Below are 18,585 nucleotides of genomic sequence, written 5' to 3' on the forward strand. Positions count from 1 at the left end.
GGGACTTGCTGTCATAGCAACAGAGCCGTAAGCGTAAACCTGCTCGGGAGCAGGCTTACTTTATGTAAACAGGATTAGATCGCGGCCACGCAGGTATGTCCGCTTCATTTATACGAAAGCAACAGCGATATTCCACCACTGTTTCACCATAAATAAATATTATCAATGTAACTAAAGATAATGCAGCACTTGATCCTTTTATTGATGTCACACAGATACATACAGGTCATTTCCTAAAAAAGGGAAATGTACTATTAACATTCTATTACATGTATGTGATTATTACAGATGTAATTCATATTTCAGAGTAGTAATTGCAAATTACTTTGTGTAATCAAGATGAGAGACCACGGCTATAAAAGCGAAGGTGGATTTGGGAAGCCTGTCGCAGCCATGTCCTGTCCGTATACGCGACCAACCCATTGCGGAAGGTGCAAGATTGATAAGGAGAGTTTTCAGAATTCAGCGTATATTGCGGGATAGACAGGATCCTTTAGCTCAGCGCGACAGTGTGCTCATAGAGAGATATCGATATTCCCGTGAGGGTATTATTTACTTAACCAACTTGTTGACGAGGGGGTGCAGGACCACCACCTGTCTTTTTTTTGCTCTGCCCTTTTCTTGGTTGCTGTTATAAACAAACAGATTATTTCAGGGTCTCTTTCCTAGAGACGAAAAGCAATATAAGTGATAAATATTACCATTCTGTAGAATATTCTTATATTTCACTTTTACTTGTTCCCATGTTCTAGTGGGTCCTGTTGTGGCTCTAATGTGTAAGGGGATATAATATAACATAATATAATGTAATATAATATTGGATAATATAGTGTAATACAATAAATTTACCCTACCGCCTACTGGTGTTGGCCAGAGGGGCCGATGGCGCGATATGGCAGCCTGGCTTCTGTCAGTCTGCCCCAGGGCAGCTGTGGCTACAACTGTAGCTGCCTCCACCAGTGTGTGAATGTGAGAGTGATTGAATAGTGGCATTGTAAAGCGCTTTGGGTGCCTTGAAAAGCGCTATATCAATCCACTCCATTATTATTGTTATTATTAAATAACTTACGAGTTTAATTTGTCAGCAACTTTCTGCCAGCCCTCTCTCCTTGCTTTTGCAGCCTTTGCAGTGTTCCCTTGCGTTCTGATTAAACTCTGAAACTCCTGAAATCCCTCAATCAAGAGTTCTTGCTCTGCTGCCGGAAAATACCGAGCACGCCCCTTCGACATTTTCGCCGACCAATCAGCGGGTTGCCGATCAATGTTTCTACTATCGATGCGTAGCCCCTTTTACGACACCCAGTGATGTCACATTCCTGCGTCCAGCTGTAGTAATCGTCAACAGCAGGTGTGTTCGGGGAACCGGATTAGCGAGCTCACGGTTAGCGCGATGATTTGATCTTGGATGTGTCATTTGATCTTGGATGTAGTAAGCGACGTACGAAGAACGGGCCCCTGCTCTGGGCAATTTTCCAAGAGCATGCGCAATGCTGGTTGGATTGACATATGCAGTCGATCTTGCCTATCCCAAAGAGCTAAAATACACCTTGGAAGTATTCCAGAAACTTTTCCTTGAACTGGATTGTGCTAAGCTCTCACCAAAAGTGAACAGCCTCAAGAACAAGTTATTGGCTTAAACAAGGACTCTGAAAGAATGAAAGGGAAGTAAGCTCACTGAAAACCTTTGGTTTGTCTTTGTTAGATGCAGCTATCTTTTCAGTTTTTAAGTTAATTTCATCTTATTCATATCTTACCCAAATGACCTGCAATGTGTCAGGCTGTATTTGTGCTCTTCATTTTAATTTTGTTTTTTATTACCTACAAGTTTCTTAGGAATATTCTGTTTGAAAGGCAGCAAATTGGAGGAATCACTAGTGAAGCTTTTCTTTGTTTATAGTGTATGTTACTATAAAACATTGGTTTAAAACAACTTTAAAATTTAACAGAAGTGCAGTCCTGTAGCTGTAGAAATGTTACTTGCTCTTACATGTGTCTTAGATTTTCTCAGGTTAAACATCCAAATTGGGATAAAAGGTTGATTTACATTATTGATATTCCATGTACATGAGTGAAAAACCTTTGTTCTACAGTTATATTGAGTGATTCAATTTAACAAAAGATTGACTAACTAAAGTTTTTGTTTGTCAATCATAAATAAGTAACAGAGATAAAGGAAACGGTAAAAGATATTCAAATTTCAGGTTCATGTTGATATTACAGTCTAAAGATTAATTTCTTTTTTACAAAACTGGTTTACATTCATGCAGTTTATGTTGCTGTTGCTCTGTACACAAAGCTGTGTGATAAACTGTTTATGACACTAAAACAAATTTACAGCAGAGGAATGTATTTAGGAGATCAGGAGATTGTTGATGAGAATTCAGTGTATACGAGCAGAAAAATGTTATATTATAAATTACTGTGTTTTATTTTCCACAATAAAACAAATTACTGTTTTGATGTTTTCTTTGTGAAATTGATTCATTTTACTCAGAAAATAAGTAAAATCCATTTCATTTTCTCTTATTATTCAGTCATTATTTTTAAGGTTTATTTGGAAAATTATTGAATCCAATTTGAGTTTTACTGAAAAAAACAAGAAGATTTCATTTCTTTGTAATGGATATTTTAGGAAGTTTTTACTAAACCTTTGCCAGATAGTTAGTAAATTCAAAGTAATTTTTCTCAGAGACTTATTTCATATCAATTATTTTTTTTGGTAAAGTTGGGCAATTTCAACCTTCAGTTTGAGATTTTGACCCTAAATCCAACACATATTTACAGTTTAATTCTATTAATATCTACTTTTGTTTTCTATTTGGATTTAATTAACATTTTCTCTACATTTTACATAAATCTTTTGAAATTAAAATCTACTTAATTATTTCAAGTGTCACTTTGTTGCCATAACTTTTTTAAGTAACCTCTAGTCACAGTTTTTACAGTGCACCGGGTCTCACGACAGCTGCCCTACCCTCTGAGCCAAATGAGTTCTGGTCACAAGCAAAGATATGATGAGAGGGAAAATGTGCACTGTGGAGCAGAAGCTCAAATTAGCAGAAAAGAGGTGAAGAGGAAGAACTTTGTTGTGAAATGAGGTAAAGAAACTGAAATTTGTGCTTAAAACAAGTGAAAAAGCTGAACTCTGAAATCCTGCTAAAACAGCAGAAGAGGCTGATATTTTTCAGCTACTCATTGAGCCAAACTGGTTCTCACGTAACTGAAAAAAGGTGGAAAAGCTTAAAATTCTAATGAAAACAGCAGAAGAGGCTGAGTGCACTGTGGAGCAGAAGCTCAAATTAGCAGAAAAGAGGTGAAAACAGCAGAAGAGGCTGAGATTTGTGCTGATAAGAGGTGAAAATGCTGAACCAATCAGAGGTACTGCTTCTGTCTGCTTCATCAGGCTGTGTACTTGTATGTATTTCTGCCATGGACTGTTAACAAGAATCTGAGGTCCATATCAGAAAAGCTGCTAAAATCATAAAACTTTGCAGAATTGTAGTAAATTAGCAATATAAATTACAGGTCTGTGATAGTGTATAAATTTGTAGTGAAAAAAACATGTGGGTGAAGGTGGAATCGAACCCACGACCTTCGGTCTGAAGATCCGTGTCATTACCAACCACGCCACCTGGAAAGGGGGCGGGGCGCCTTGAAAAAAAGGGTGATGAGCAGTCAGAATTAGATCGCGGTGAGAGGCGAAAAACGCCGTTTTTCGGAGCTACAAAACGTCGTGTAACTCAAAAACTAGGTGGCATAGAAGCATAATTCTTGCACTGGGTGAATCAGCGGACTTTGGTGTACTTTGACTGCGATTTACATAGCTCTTTGTATCTCCGTCGCGGAGCTATGACGAGAGAAGAAACGGCTTCATTTTCGGAGTTTGAAAAATGAGAGGACAGATTTCCACCCCTCAAACAAGTCTAACTCATCTCAGAACGGTAATAGGTGAGAAAATAATTCTTGAATTGTGAGCGTCAGGAGTGTCTGAAGATATACGGGGACAAGCCTCATGTCTTAACTTTGCTTCGTTAAGGAGATATGACGATTTGAAAATGCCTTCAGTTTCAGTATTTCAGCTCTGACTTTCACAACCTCCCCATAGACTTTGAATGGGGAGTTTTTAGACCTTGTGTCACTTCGAGGCAAATTGTGAAAAAACCGTAACACTGTCTTAAAGCCAGCAAAAATACCTATGTTTTGATGTATAATTTGTGGGGCTTGAGTGGAAATTGAACGAGTAGCAAGAAGTTGTTCAGACATGAAGAGAAAATTCAGAACGCACCAGTACTCACTGGGAGTTAATTGCATAGCAACCATAGCAACGCATGTATTTTCTGAAAAATCACAAAGTTGCAACTGAAAACTTAAAGAGTCATTACATGAAAACGGTAAAAGATATGCAAAAGCTGAATCACACAGGAATAGCCCAATCATTTGAGAACGTTTTAAAGTTTGAATGGAGTTTCTAGGTGAAAGTATGAGCATGTAGTTAAGTTTCAAAGACAAGAAAGTTTTAGCAGAATTGTGGAAGTTTTCCATTCATTTCAATGGGACAAAAAAAAGGAAAAAAGTGTAATATTTTAAAAAGTATAATAGCAATAAACACCAAAAGATATAGCTAGAATTAGCAGAAAGAGCAGAACAGTTTAGAGTTTGAACTGAGAAAATCGGCTGAAAACTGAGGGAGTAGTTAAGTGCCGAAAAACGCGGAGCAACTATAAGAATAAAGTTTAAAGAGAAACAGGATCTCAATAGTGTGGATGCCCTTTGGGGCATCCACACAATAACAGGTGAGCAGTGGCAGCCAGGCACACCAGCATTCACTCAACCGGAAGTCCTGACGAAAGTCCTGTCATTAGCTGTTCCCGTGTCCAAACGTGGCAGCCACCAACCATCAGCTACCTCGCCATCTCTCCTCTCTCCTGTCCGGCCCTCTTATTGGGCCTCTGTGACCTCCCAGGTGTGCTAAGTTAGTAATCAGGGAAGGGCGGAGTCTCTCCAGGACAAGTTAACAAAAAATACAATAAAAACATGCACTAAAACCATAAGAAGAAAACACTGTACAATATTAAAAGATAAAAACTAATAAAACACAGCAACACATGCAAAATAAAAACACTTAAAGTTAAACTTGTCCATTCCACCCCTTGACAACTATACTGCTGCATAGGCTGGGCTGTACTTACTTGTAAGGTTTTAAAAACTGAGCTTTAAAATGAATACTGGTAATAAAAACCAAGAGAGGCCGACCGTGATCACTGGCTTTTTTTTAGGGGCTTGTTCAGATTGAATAGAACAAGATAAGAAGCATTAGAACATGTTAACAATTACAACAGCCTTGATGAATGCAGAGTAGTTTAGACCTGGGTTCATATGTCACTTAAAGACCGGATAATAGAGTGTGCCATGGAATGATGAGTTGAAGCGCACAGGCTCCTACACCTTGGACTGGCCTCTTGTAGGGAGTAATTAGGGGGAGCTGATGTTGGAGACATGGGTACCCTCCATCTGCGGGGATGAAATGCCCTGGAGGAGGGTAACGGGCCTGCCTGTACAGTGGGCTGTTGCGGAGCACCCTGGAGTCATGCACTGACCCAGGCCGGCCCACATATGTATCAAGGAAGCGTCACAAACTGCCTGTAGGTTTATTGATGGGAACAATTTTCTGTTCCTGTAGCACTAACCATCAGGGCCACTGGGAGGCTTAATGCAGACATGGCAGCTGTCAATTGAACCAGCTGCTTTCAAAAAGGCTCTGTGTCTTGCTAGCCCTGCAAACCCATGAGACACGACGTCTAGGTCGTGCAGATCAGGGGTCTGAGGGAGGGGGATGATCTGATGGCGAATAGCCACCACCTCCTCTGGGACCCTGTGGATGATGTGATGAACAGTGGAATGAGGTATTGCAAACACTCTGGAAACAACTCTGTAGGCTGCTCCATTTGCCAGCCAGAAAAGAAAAACAAGGACCTCAAATGTTGCACCACAACCATGTGTCTGATCCTGTTTAATCAGATTCAGCAGCACTTTCCGAGACTCCCTGGCTCAGGCGAAAATCAGGTCTAGTGTCCTCATTGTTAAAAAACCTGTCCAGGACAGCTCTGTAATTAATAAAAAGATTAGAAAGAGAGCCATTAGAGTTTCAGCATCCATCATTTCCCACTGTTACCAATGGGGAGAGGTGGTAAGGGTGGGAACAGCTGGTGATGCAAATCTGAAGGCTAGACCGTCCCATTTCACAGCCTCACCCGGCCTGTGAACCCATGAATTGGGACACACAGAGTGCTCATTGATCTGCCTCTCTGATTGCTGTGTGTGCTCCCAACACGGGGGAAAGATGCAGAACTATTTGTTGCTTAAGGCTGATGAGTGAAACTCTGTCATCTGCTCCTTGCTATCTAAAATATAACCGGGCGCTGGCGTAAACTCTCGACCGTCTCACACTTCTGTTTAATCAGTTTTCTGTTTGACGTTTATTCAGCTGTGTGAAAATATGTTAAAAGTTTTTTTGCGACCCAGAAAGAGAAATAAGAGTCATATTAAAACTAAGTAGCTGCCGCCATTGTTGGAAACTGGAATTGGCTGGGCCATGCTATGAATTCTGCGAAATGGTTTTTCAATTTTGTTGAATGGAAAATCGGGAGAAATTCGGGAGAATGGTGGCTCCGGGAGATTTTCGGGAGGGGCACTGAAATTCGGTATTCTCCCGGAAAAATCGGGAGGGTTGGCATGTAGGGTTGTGGCAACACCACTAACCTTGTCAAACCCCTCAGAGTAAATCATATCACAGAATATGAGGAGTGTATGTTGAGGCGAACTGAAGAGGAGGACAGGGACAGGTGCTGCTAGGGCGAGACAAACGTCTCTCACGGAGTCCTTTAGTGCTGCAGGCAGGCAAGGTGTTCAAATAGTACACAAGTTCAGTTTTTTTTATTTCTATATGATGAACTTGCTATTATTAAGTGATAAGAACAAGTAATCTGATGTCCTGTAATCAGTATGACGCTATAATTTGAGATACAATAAATAAAATACGTTTTTGTACAAAGCATCGGTATCGGATCAGTATCGTCGATACCACCCTGAATATTACTTGGTATCGGATCGGAAAGGAAATCAGTAGTATTGCACATCACTACTGAAATAATTAAATTATATTATTAAATAAATTAAATAATTTCCCCCAGGGATCAATAAAGTATTCTGATTCTGAAAACCTACACTGTAATATGTTGCTGCCGCCCTGTGTTGGCTCGCAGGCACAGGAGATTGGTCGGCGGAGTGGATGTTGTGAAGGAGACCACGCCCCCTCTCAGAGTTTGGCAGCGGGGTGGTGTGAAGGAAGGCAGGAAACCATGGATCCCACTAAAGAACAGCTGGAGAAAACGGTGGACATTTATCGAGATACGTGGGTCCGCTTCCTGGGTATGTGTTGTTTAATTGGTTTCTGGTTACCTGCGCTAAATTCACTGCCGGGACAGAGTGTGGACCAAATGCTAGCTAGCTCGGAGTTAGCAAAGGCAGCTAACCACTCTCCTCAATATGTATTTATAGTAAAGTTGCCTGTTCAAGGTCGTTTTATTACTGCATGGTATACTTTTGAAGCATTGAAGGTATGCTCGGCAGTGTCGCGGTTTTGTTTCCACACTGTTATGTAAGACGCAGTGCGCTACTAACTCCACGGCGTGTAGTTGTCCCGGTTAGCCCTTAAAATCACTCAGTGAAGGCAGTTGACAAGCAAGTTGAGACAGTGACTCAACCACTGAGAAACGGCCAGGCGTGATCCTATTTAAGGTTAGTGTATTTCTCCCTTTACTTCCCCATCTCTACCAGCTATTACAGCGAGGGAGGGCGCGAGCAGCAACCAGTCCTGAAGGGCATCAACTCTGCAGCTGTTCCCACAGGCTACATGCCTCCTCAGCTTTCATAACATATACTAGGCAGCAGTAACACGGTAGTAGCAGTGTGTATGCGGCGTAATGTGCATTCCTGTCATTTTTGTATGTGTCAATATGCCGCAACAGTGAAAGCACCTACATGTTAATTCAGCTGCAATAATGATCTTATTACGATGTGTGCCGGTATTCATGTGGATGCTACTTTGACTTTAACTTAAAAGCACTGAAGGTCAAGCATGCCACTCATGGCAAAAGCAGCCCTCCACCTGACAAAAACCTCGAACGTGAATAACAGAGGCGGATACTGTCCCAGCGTCCAGATTCCCCAAGCTCCCAACGTGAAGGGCAGAGTAACCTGCTGGACACAAAGGATCTGCTGATAATTTCCTGGTGACAAAATACAGGACACCCCCTGAGGTCAGGTCCGAGCTGTTTTGGCAGCACAAGGGTGACCTAAAAGTATTAACCATCAGTTTTTTGTTTTCCAGCTATATTATTCTGTACATTAAGAAACATTACACATTTCTACATGAAATTATTATTAATATTACATGTCTCCATACTGCGATGAAATTGCCAGGTGGTGGTTATCCAACTCAAACTTAACTGATCTTAATTATAACAAAATAATCAGTTAAATTAGTAGGAAGATCCATTAATGACCTTTGAGATTACTTAAATTCCTTACGTTTGGTTGTTTTAGAGATATTTTGAGCATGTTACCACAAAGTATTGAATGGCGCACTTTTCCCCCCCCCAAATCCAAGTGTTTTGGCAGTGAAACACAGGAGGCTATTTATTGGTGGATGGCAATAGAAGAGACAGTGGCTTGTCTGCTGTGCTTGTAGATTAATACCAATTTACTTTTATAATCTGATGCTAATAAATAATGCAGCAGAATTGCCCCGCTGCGTACGTGAGCACTCACTAATTGTTCATGGAAATCTCTAAACGTCACTTTTATCACCCACGTCCTGCTATCTTTTTCAGCATTTGTGGTCCTTATCGCTGCTGCTTATCTTATCTTGTGAGCACATAAAACATACCCAATCTCTCTAACTAACGTTCCTGTCTTGCTGGGCAAACAGCAGTCATGGCATATTTTCTTATTAGACAGTGCTTTCTTAGATTACCTCATCAGTACATTTGATGGCATGCACTGTAGAAAAGAAGGGCTCTTATCTTTTGGTTAATGTTACTCTCACCTTCTGGTCCAAATCCAGTAGCTGATCTGGGCAGTAACAGTCAAATATTTAAAATGAAAGTGTACCATGTGATGAAATCTGGGACTTTGGGACGTAGCCATGATTACTGCTGTGTAGCATCCCCCCCTTCTTGTAACAATAGTCCATAAATGTCTGGGAACTGAGGTCAGTTGCTTGACTTTTGGGAGAGGAATATTGTTCCGTCCTTGTCTGATATAGGACTCTAGATGCTCAGCAGTCTTGGGTCTTCTTTGCTGCATTTTTCGTTTCATGATGCATTAATTGTCTTTTCAGTTGGAAGAAAATCTGGACTGCAGGCAGGCCAGTTCAGCACCTGGACTATTTGACTATGAAGCCATTCTGCTGTAATAGACACAGTTTGTGGTTTAGTATAGTCCTGCTGAAGTATGCAAGCACTGTCTGGATGGGAGCATGTTGCTCTAAAACCTTTCAGCATTGGTAATGCTTTTCCAGATGTGCCAGCTGCCAGTTCTATAGGCAGTAATGTACCCCCATACCATAAGAGATGCATGACCTTGAACTGTGTGCTGATGCTGAAGTCAAATGGTCTCTCTCCCCTTTAAACCTTAGGAGACAGAGTCAAAGCAGCCATTCTTAATTTAAACCTTGGCAAAATACACAAGAGGTGAGTTGTGAAAAATGACAGTTTGAGTTATTTTTTAGATATCTCACTGCAGTCTCAGTGTGTCTCCTTGCACCTGTGCCTCAGCAATAAGTCCTGGATTGTCAAAACAGTCATTTTCAGTTTGGGTAAGTGGAGGAAGTAGCAGGAAAGCAAATTTAGTAGGTGGAACAGGTTAAGAAGGTGGAATTGTGTTGATATTGTCAAAAAACAAAACCCAAAACAACCTTGAAATGACTGAAAACCAGTGTGAGCTATGTTAAAAGCTGCAGCCAAACCAATTGTGCATATACTTGAAGTGTTGCAGTTCTTGTTTAGCCTGATTTTTATTTCTATTATGATGTGATCACTGTCAGGTGTGTTTGGAACTGGTTCAGACTGCAAGGCATTTATTCCTCCAGTTCAGCAACTTTTGCCATGGCTGGTTTTTGTAGAAGGTCGTCTTGTGGCCTACGTTCTTTGTGAAAACACCAATCGTAACATTATAAGATCCATGATGTTTGCCTATACTTCAATCAATCGCTTGGTATTCGGTAACCTCTGTCTTTTGTATACAGTTGCTGCTACTCTGACTGCTCTTTCTTTTAGTTTTATGTGACTTGTGGTCGAGACAAAAACAAGCACTACATCGTGTATACTCAGACTATTTTTGATTACATGTGATTCAGCTGATTTTTGATGTGTTAAAACACAAAGCTTGTGACAGACATGTTGGCAGTGCTTGAACAGTAGCTTCAGTTTTGCCCGCAGTACCCTTGATGTAATCATAGAGCAGCAGCAGAATTTGACTCCACCACGCTCCACTGGTTCTGTTGTCACTGAACCAAAGATAATGCTTCTGTGTGACTGGTGTTAATTGTACCAGTGATGTTCATGTACTATGGGATATGGCGCAGGGGACTTCTTAATAAAAGATCTAGGAAGTGTAAGTCATTCCACCATCATTGGAATGGAAATGGAAAGAGATACAGCTCTTTATTAGCCCCTTCGTTTCAGAATTTGTATCCTGTCCTGCGATCTAGCTTATAAATAAATACTGCAGAGATCCTCTACTTTGAATATCATAAATTCTTTATTATTATGAATAAAAGTTTAGAACTGTTAATTAGCTTTCTGCTCTGGAGCTTCAGCACCTGATAGGCTATTGTGTATGTAAAGCAGACTTAGAATGCATTTATATCTCTGTTCCCACAGGGTATGCCAACGAAGTCGGGGAGGCCTTTCGTGCTCTTGTGCCAGTGAGCTTGGTATGGGGCAGCTATGCTGTGGCCACTGCATATGTTACTGCTGATGCCGTGGACAAAGGGAAGAAAGCAGCTGTGGTGAGATATTGCCATTAGTTTATTGTATCTTCATTAATACACCTTATAGGGTACATTTTCATTTTTATGTAACAAGGAAAGGGTTTAATTACATCTTAGCTTTTAGTGACTTTAAGTTGAATTCTAATTCGTTTTCCCCCTTGCTGAGATTCATTTGTGTTTGTCTGACCTTGATATTTACCAACTACCAGGTGTACATTGCAAGTTTGTGTGTAAAAAAACAACCCCTAGTCACATGTGCTCAGGATCCAGCATGGTACTTTAGATGTGCAAAGGTCTGTACAGGCTTGCAACTAGCTGTGAAAATGAATGTAAATTCGCTCATGTTCTCCAATAGTCCAGAACACAACACTTTCTTTCCTGTATTTACTTTTATTCCTCCCGCCCCAGACACATCTGGCCAATAAGCAGACTGGACATTCTCACTTGGGTTGTAGTGACACATGTTAGTTTGATTGGAGTTCCCTTGGATTTTTCTGTGTGAACAGAAACCAAACCACAGAGAAAAGCTACAAGTTTGCAAACCCATCATCTAAATTGGACCATAATAAATGAACCATAGGTGTGAAAATGACCTTAGTTGATCCGAGATCCCTGGAATGGATTTGATCTTGAGACATGGTACTTTATAAGTGTTTTTATTTTAACAGTTTGACTTTTACATACTAAAACTGGCAAGTAAATATATATGTTTTTAATGGGTTATAAGCCCCACAAGTGTCCACTATCTGAAAGGATCATAAAGAAACACAGACATGTTTCTATTTTCCTCTTATTGTTCTTTCTTTGTATTCTTTTTTCTTCTTGAACCTCAAGGCAAAAAATTCTGAAATTTGTCCCACTGATTTGCTAAACCAAACTTGGGACATAGATCATTTGGCACAGCTGTAAGCAAACATTTACTATCTCAATAAATGTCTGTGTGTCATGATGTCAACCTAATACGAGATCTAGGGAGACTGTGCATTCCTTTTAACACCTCATAGTTGCAACTGCAAAATTGAATTTGATCATAGTTTAAAATAAATTAATGGAAACTTTTTTTTTCTTCATTTTTTGCAAAAGGTGGTACAAGTGATCTTCAGACTAAAAGAGAATGCATTTTTCATATTGCTGCTTGTAGCTTTTGGTTCAATTGAAAAGTCCAGCTAAACTTGCTTATCCCCTTCACTGCTTCTTGAAACTTTCATCATTAACTGTGTTTAAAACCTGACCACAACAGTTGTGACAACCCTCATTTTTCCAAATATCCAACTGTGTCTCAAGGCTCATGGGGACAACCCAGGGAGGACAACAAAGGTTGCTGTGGCAGTGGTGGACACATTTGTGTGGCAGGCTCTTGCATCCGTGATCATCCCAGGATTTACCATTAATCGTGTGTGTGCCGCGTCGCTGTACCTGTTAGGAAGGACCACGAGGTGGCCATTACCTGTCCGCAAGTGGACCACCACTGCTATAGGTCTCTCTACAATCCCCTTCATCATCACTCCAATAGACAGGTAAGCACAAGTTACAGTATATTCACTCACTCATCCAAATCATTGAATTCAATGGCACTTCCTGTTCCAACATGACTGCATACCAGTGCACAAAGCAAGGTCCATAAAACATGGATCTTCCAACACCTCACAAGTGGGCTTGTGGAAGAATGATAAACGCACTCCTAAACCTTGTGGATAGCCTTCCCGGACTGACATCATATTAAATCCTATTAAAGCCTGTGTTGTATATGTTTAAATAGATTATTTTTAACATGATTTTTCAAATGTTTCTACTGTAACACATTTAGTGGCTCAGCAGTATTATGTCTTCATGGGATTTGTCTTTCCCCAACAAATGTCCTATTCACTGCTACTTAAAGGATAAAATATACAGGGCCCAGGTGTTTTGAGACATGTGAGACACATGAAAGAAGAAATGCATTGCTTGTTTTTTCATGGGAGTAGAATAATGCTAGATGTATTCCTTAAAATACCTAAAAAAAAACAAGCAAAAAATACAAAAAAAGTCATGCTAAAAATTCAGAAATATTTGTAAAAATTACACCTAATTAGTTTAAAGCTTTTAGTTTAAAGAGCTGAAATGTTTTATATCATCCCTTGTTGATGAAGCCTGAAAAGGTTACACTACCCTAAGCACAATGTATAGTGGTCATTAATAATAATAAAAAAAAGAGGAATATTAATTGGTGATTAATTTTATCCCAAAGTTTGGGGAATTTCTTTGTTACAACCAAAACATTAAACACAAAGTTAAAAAAAGAGCCTTAAATATCCATCTATTTTCTGATAGTTACTTGGTCTCGGGTGCAGCAGTCTGAGCGGAGTTGCTCACACCAACTCTCCGAGGCCACCACCTCCAGGAGGATCCTCAGGTGGACATACAGTTGTGGTCAAAAGTTTACATACACTTGTAAAGAATATAACATAATGGATCTACTGAGTGTCCCGTTATTTCTAAAACTCTGATTTTTCTCTGATAGAGTGATTGGAACAGATACTTCTTTGTCACAAAAAACATTCATGAAGTTTGGTTCTTTAATGACTTTATTATGGGTTAACAGAAAAAAGTGATCACATCTGCTGGGTCAAAATTATACATACAGCAACATGAATTAGCAATTTTGGTGACTTAGAAAGTTGTCAGTGAACTGAGCTTCATAGCATGGCCTCTTAACTTCTTGTGAGTGATTATGAGTGACTACAGCTGGTGACTTCTCTTAGACAGGTTAAATAGGGCTCATTGGATACAAACGCCCACAAATGCTACAATGGGAAAGTCAAAGGAGCTCAGCATGGATCTGAAAAAGCGAATTATTGACTTGAACAAGTCAGGAAAGTCACTTGGGGCCATTTCAAAGCAGCTGCATGTCCCAAGAGCAACAGTGCAAACAATTGTTTGTAAGTATAAAGTGCATGGCACTGTTTCATCACTGCCAAGATCAGGAAGAGAATGCAAGCTATCACCTGCTGCTGAGAGAAAATTGGTCAGGAGGATGAAGAGTCAACCAAGAATCACCAAAAGGCAGATCTGCCAAGAATTAGAAGCTGCTGGAACACAGGTGTCATTGTCCACAGTTAAACGTGTTTTGCATCTCCATGGACTGAGAGGCTGCCGTGCAAGAAGGAAGCCCTTGCTCCAAAAGCGGCACCTTAAGGCTCGACTGAAGTTTGCTGCTGATCATGTGGACAAAGATAAGACCTTCTGGAGGAAAGTTCTGTGGTCAGACTAAACAAAAATCGAGCTTTTTGGCCATAATGCCCAGCGATATGTTTGGAGGAGAAAAGGTGAGGCCTTTGACCCCAAGAACACCATGCCTACAATCAAGCATGGTGGTGGGAGTATTATGCTGTGGGGCTGTTTTGCTGCCAATGGAACTGGTGATTTACAGAGAGTAAATGGGACAATGAAGAAGGAGGATTACCTTCACATTCTTCAACATAACCTAAAATCATCAGCATGAAGGTTGGGTCTTGGGCGCAGTTGGGTGTTCCAAACGGACAATGACCCCAAACACACATCAAAAGTGGTAAAGGAATTGCTAAATCAGGCTAGAATAAGGGTTTTAGAATGGCCTTCTCAAAGTCCTGACTTAAACCCCATTGAAAACGTGGACAATGCTGAAGAAACAAGTCCATGTCAGAAAGCCATCAAATTTAACTGAACTGCACCAATTCTGTCAAGAGGAGTGGTCAAAGATTCAACCAGAAGCTTGTGGATGGCTACCAAAAGCACCTAATTGAAGTGAAAATGGCTAAGGGACATGTAACCAAATATTAGCACTGCTGTATGTATATTTCTGACCCAGCAGATGTGATCACTTTTTTCTGTTAACCCATAATAAAGTCATTAAAGAACCAAACTTCATGAATGTTTTTTGTGACAAAGAAGTATCTGTTCCAATCACTCTATCAGAGAAAAATCAGAGTTTTAGAAATAACGGGACACTCGGTAGAGACATTATATTATATTCTTTACAAGTGTATGTAAACTTTTGACCACAACTGTACCTGAAACACCTCATCTAGCATACGGGAGCCATCCTGGCCAGATTCCACCACAACCTTAACTTCCCCCCGTAGGTGCAGAGGAGTACCACTCTGGTCTGAGTCCCTCCCCAACTAATGTCTTCAGCTTGTCTATAATGAAAGAGTCCCTCCCTTGGGGGGAAGCCCCACCACTTGTAAGGGCAATCTCATCCTTTCTGACACTACCCAGGTTGATTCCCCAAATAAAGAACTTGATTAAAACAGAAAAAATAAATTAACATAAAGGAAAGGATCTCATAGGTAAAAACCTAAATAAAATACAGCAGAACAGAATAAGAATCTCAGTAAGTTAAAAAAAAAAAAAGTAGATAAAATAAGAGAGGTTATTTATTTAAAATATGGGTGCTGCACAATATTACATGTACAACTACCTTCCCTTTATAAGCAAATTCAGCCGCTATCACTCGCTGATAAAACGTTGCATAACAGCAGCCGTTGAAAGCAGAAGTGTTCTTTGCAGCACTTCTGCTTTAGGAAATGGAACCAGAAATAATTTCATGGTAAATAAAAGCATTTTCACTCCCATGTTCTCTGCAGGTCAGTGGATTACCTGCTGGACTCCAGCCTTCGGAAGGTCTACGGTGATGAAGAGAAGCACAAATAAGGAGGGATCACGGAGGACAGACTGTCCCCCTTCTAACTGAGCAGGAGTCCAGTCTGTCTGTACAGACACATTGCTGATGTGTAAAGAAGGGATCCATGAAATGAGATTAGTCCACAATTAGTCAGATAAACTATAATACTGTAGTTTTTTTTTTTAATTGCAGAACTATGAAATGTACTACATTAGTTAAGATAGATAAGAAGTGAAAACTGACTGTGTGAAATATCCCTTTTGGGGAATTTAAAACTCTCAGGGGCGATCTGGGTGGTGACAGCAAAATATTTAAATGGATATGATGGGTTAAAAAAAGTACTTTACATAGTACAGTGAACCTCTGCTCTTTGGGAGCGGTATACATATATATATTTTTACCATACTCCTGATATCTTATAGAGACACAGCACAATGTGAACTGTTACTCTGAGGCTTCACTTGCTGTATTTATTAGCCATATTCAGCGGTACTGTAATGACAGGCCAAAAAGCCATTCTGTTATTCATTGCCAACTTAAAGTTTGACTTTGTTTTTGTCCTTTTTTTGAAAGGGTTTTCTTACTTGGAAGGTTAGTGAAAGCATTCTTTACAAGCATCTGTGTATACATTACCAGAGCAGTGTGGACTACAGTGTAATTTGCTGCAGTCTGAAGATGTTAGATCTATAACTACATGTCTCTCTGGCACCAAGAGTGTTGATTCCTGTAGGCCTCAGATTAAACTGATTGATCAGACTTTGAATGATCACTGTCCAAAGGGCCAGTTTAATAGATTTGCTAAAAATGTTTAAGGGATTCAGAAATATGCAGATACTCTGTGCTTATAAGCAGTTCTTTGAGACGTCAAGAGACGTGTGCTGAATCTCATGCTGAACTATGCAAGGGAAAAAGTAACTTGCCAGTAAATGGACATCGTTTTCCCGTCTCGTGAGTGCGCACAAATTTTGATGAAAATGTAGCGCGATACTTTGATTAGATGTCACTTTTTTTTAGCTGAAACACTGAGGTAAAGGCCATCAGCAATAACCTTTGTTTAACATGTTTGTGTCACGCTGTTTTATTTTTGTCAGTGAGGGAAAAGCCTGTGATGTTTCACGTGGTGACACAAAGAAGTGATGCCAGTCACAAGATCACCTAAGCACTGCTTTGTTTTGTTTTGTTTGAGGGGGGTTTCCATTAAAACACATACTCAAATCTCCAGGATGTGCAGTATTTAATGTTATCATCTTACTGTAAGCACGTTTACTTTGTGGTGTTTTTCAGCCTGATTTTAGTCTTATTTTCATTTGTAATAGCAGGAAGCGTAGAGGCTCTGAAGTCTGCTTGCAGTTAATGTACTGATCAGCTGTGCTAAAGGGAATCGGGACACTTGAATGACATATTGATGTCATCGATTACACCAGTGCTTTTCCTGCTGTGACATGTCAAAATGCCTGCCTTGATTAGAAAGTGTACCGGTGCCACCCTTGTGAAAATGCTCTTATTCAGTTTCAACATTTCTGATTTGCATGCTGCAAAAAAAGGAGGGGGGGGGGGGGGGGGTTTCTTTAAAATGTATGTGTGACTTGTGTGACTGTGTTACAAGCGGGAATAATGAGTCACAGTTTCAGCCTTAACTGACAAAAAAATTAAAGGTCAAACCTCAAACTTTCGTTTACTGTAGTTCACAACATGGAGTGTGATGAATGTTAAAGCTCCATTCATTACGGTGTGTTCACAGAGTGGATATCTGGTGGATATCTGATATTAAGCAGTCCTGTTATTCTGTACCAAAGCTGTAACGAAATAAACGATCTGTGTCTGTTCATGGTTTGTTTCAGTGATCGCTTTAATCTCATCACACCTGCTTCTCAAGTTATTTATATTTATGGCTTTAACGTTCTCCGAGTATCCACCTCTGAACTTCAGACAGAATATTGGATTTTACGATGCACTTCCTGGAAGAACACTCTTCTCTGCTGTTTCAAGTGGCAGCATAACAACTTGCTCTTTGTGTGGTCAATTTCTGTTTGACTGACTGTCACTTTCTGATGAAAGAGGTGTAGTTTAACCACTGAAATGGGGGCTCTCTAAAGGACACCAAAGCAGGCGATTTGAGAGCTCAGTTGCTGCAATTTGCCTTGATTGAGTCAGGACAACACAGCTGATGTCACTTCTGTAGATAAGGTGGCTGCATTAAAAAAAGCCAAGGGAAAGCTGGTTGTGAGCTTCTGTGATCATGTTTGTGCTTTGGTGTGTGTTTTTGGCCTTTTTGGCCATGCCTGGTGGTCATTCAGGTAAGAAAACAGCAGCATGCGTCTACTGTTGGGTCAGGATCTGATAAATTGGCTTATATTTTTGAGTATCTACTTGCAGCCATGCTTCAGTACACCCAGGAAGAGTGGCTTATCACTGAGAATCCGCAGTATGTTGATGCCGATGGACAGTTTGTAGCAGTCCAGGACGGCATGCCTGAAAGTTCATCAGAAGTTGCCAGAACACTGGAAGCCAAGGACCAGATGAAATCAACTACCCCAGAACAATTTCTTGTGAGGGAACAAGGTGGGTTGAGGTTTCATGCCTTTAACACGATCGCTAACAGCATTAATAATGACCTCTTTTGGTCATCCTGCACACTTAAGATTTGATTTGTGACACTTCTGCTTTGTTAGACTTCAAAAAAGCTGAAGGATCAGCAGTGTGGAAAATTGCCCTGGTAGTAGCCATCCTGCTGGTGTCTGTAGTGGGATTGCTGAGCACGACCTACTACCTGTGTGTCTGGAGAGGAGGCAGAATCTACTATCAGGCTCAGAAGGAGGGTTATGCTTAAATAAAGGAAATGTTTTGTAGTAACTCTCACAAGTCCTTGTCTAATTTCAATTGTTTGTGG

General features: G+C 40.4%; 1 protein-coding gene across 1 annotated transcript; it reads left to right on the forward strand.

Annotated features, from left to right (window-relative positions):
* The first annotated feature begins 3,707 nt into the window (after positions 1 to 3,707).
* mtfp1 (mitochondrial fission process 1) lies at positions 3,708 to 18,554 on the forward strand. The gene is made up of 7 exons (XM_026173774.1): positions 3,708 to 3,941; positions 7,263 to 7,428; positions 10,944 to 11,071; positions 12,338 to 12,570; positions 15,658 to 17,992; positions 18,072 to 18,257; positions 18,368 to 18,554. The coding sequence occupies exons 1-5, from the start codon at positions 3,891 to 3,893 to the stop codon at positions 15,722 to 15,724; spliced, it is 645 nt and encodes a 214-aa protein (XP_026029559.1). The 5' UTR covers positions 3,708 to 3,890; the 3' UTR covers positions 15,725 to 17,992; positions 18,072 to 18,257; positions 18,368 to 18,554.
* The last annotated feature ends 31 nt before the right edge of the window (positions 18,555 to 18,585 follow it).

This window comes from Astatotilapia calliptera, chromosome 7 (genome assembly GCF_900246225.1).
Source record: "Astatotilapia calliptera chromosome 7, fAstCal1.2, whole genome shotgun sequence".
NCBI classification, from domain to species: domain Eukaryota; kingdom Metazoa; phylum Chordata; class Actinopteri; order Cichliformes; family Cichlidae; genus Astatotilapia; species Astatotilapia calliptera.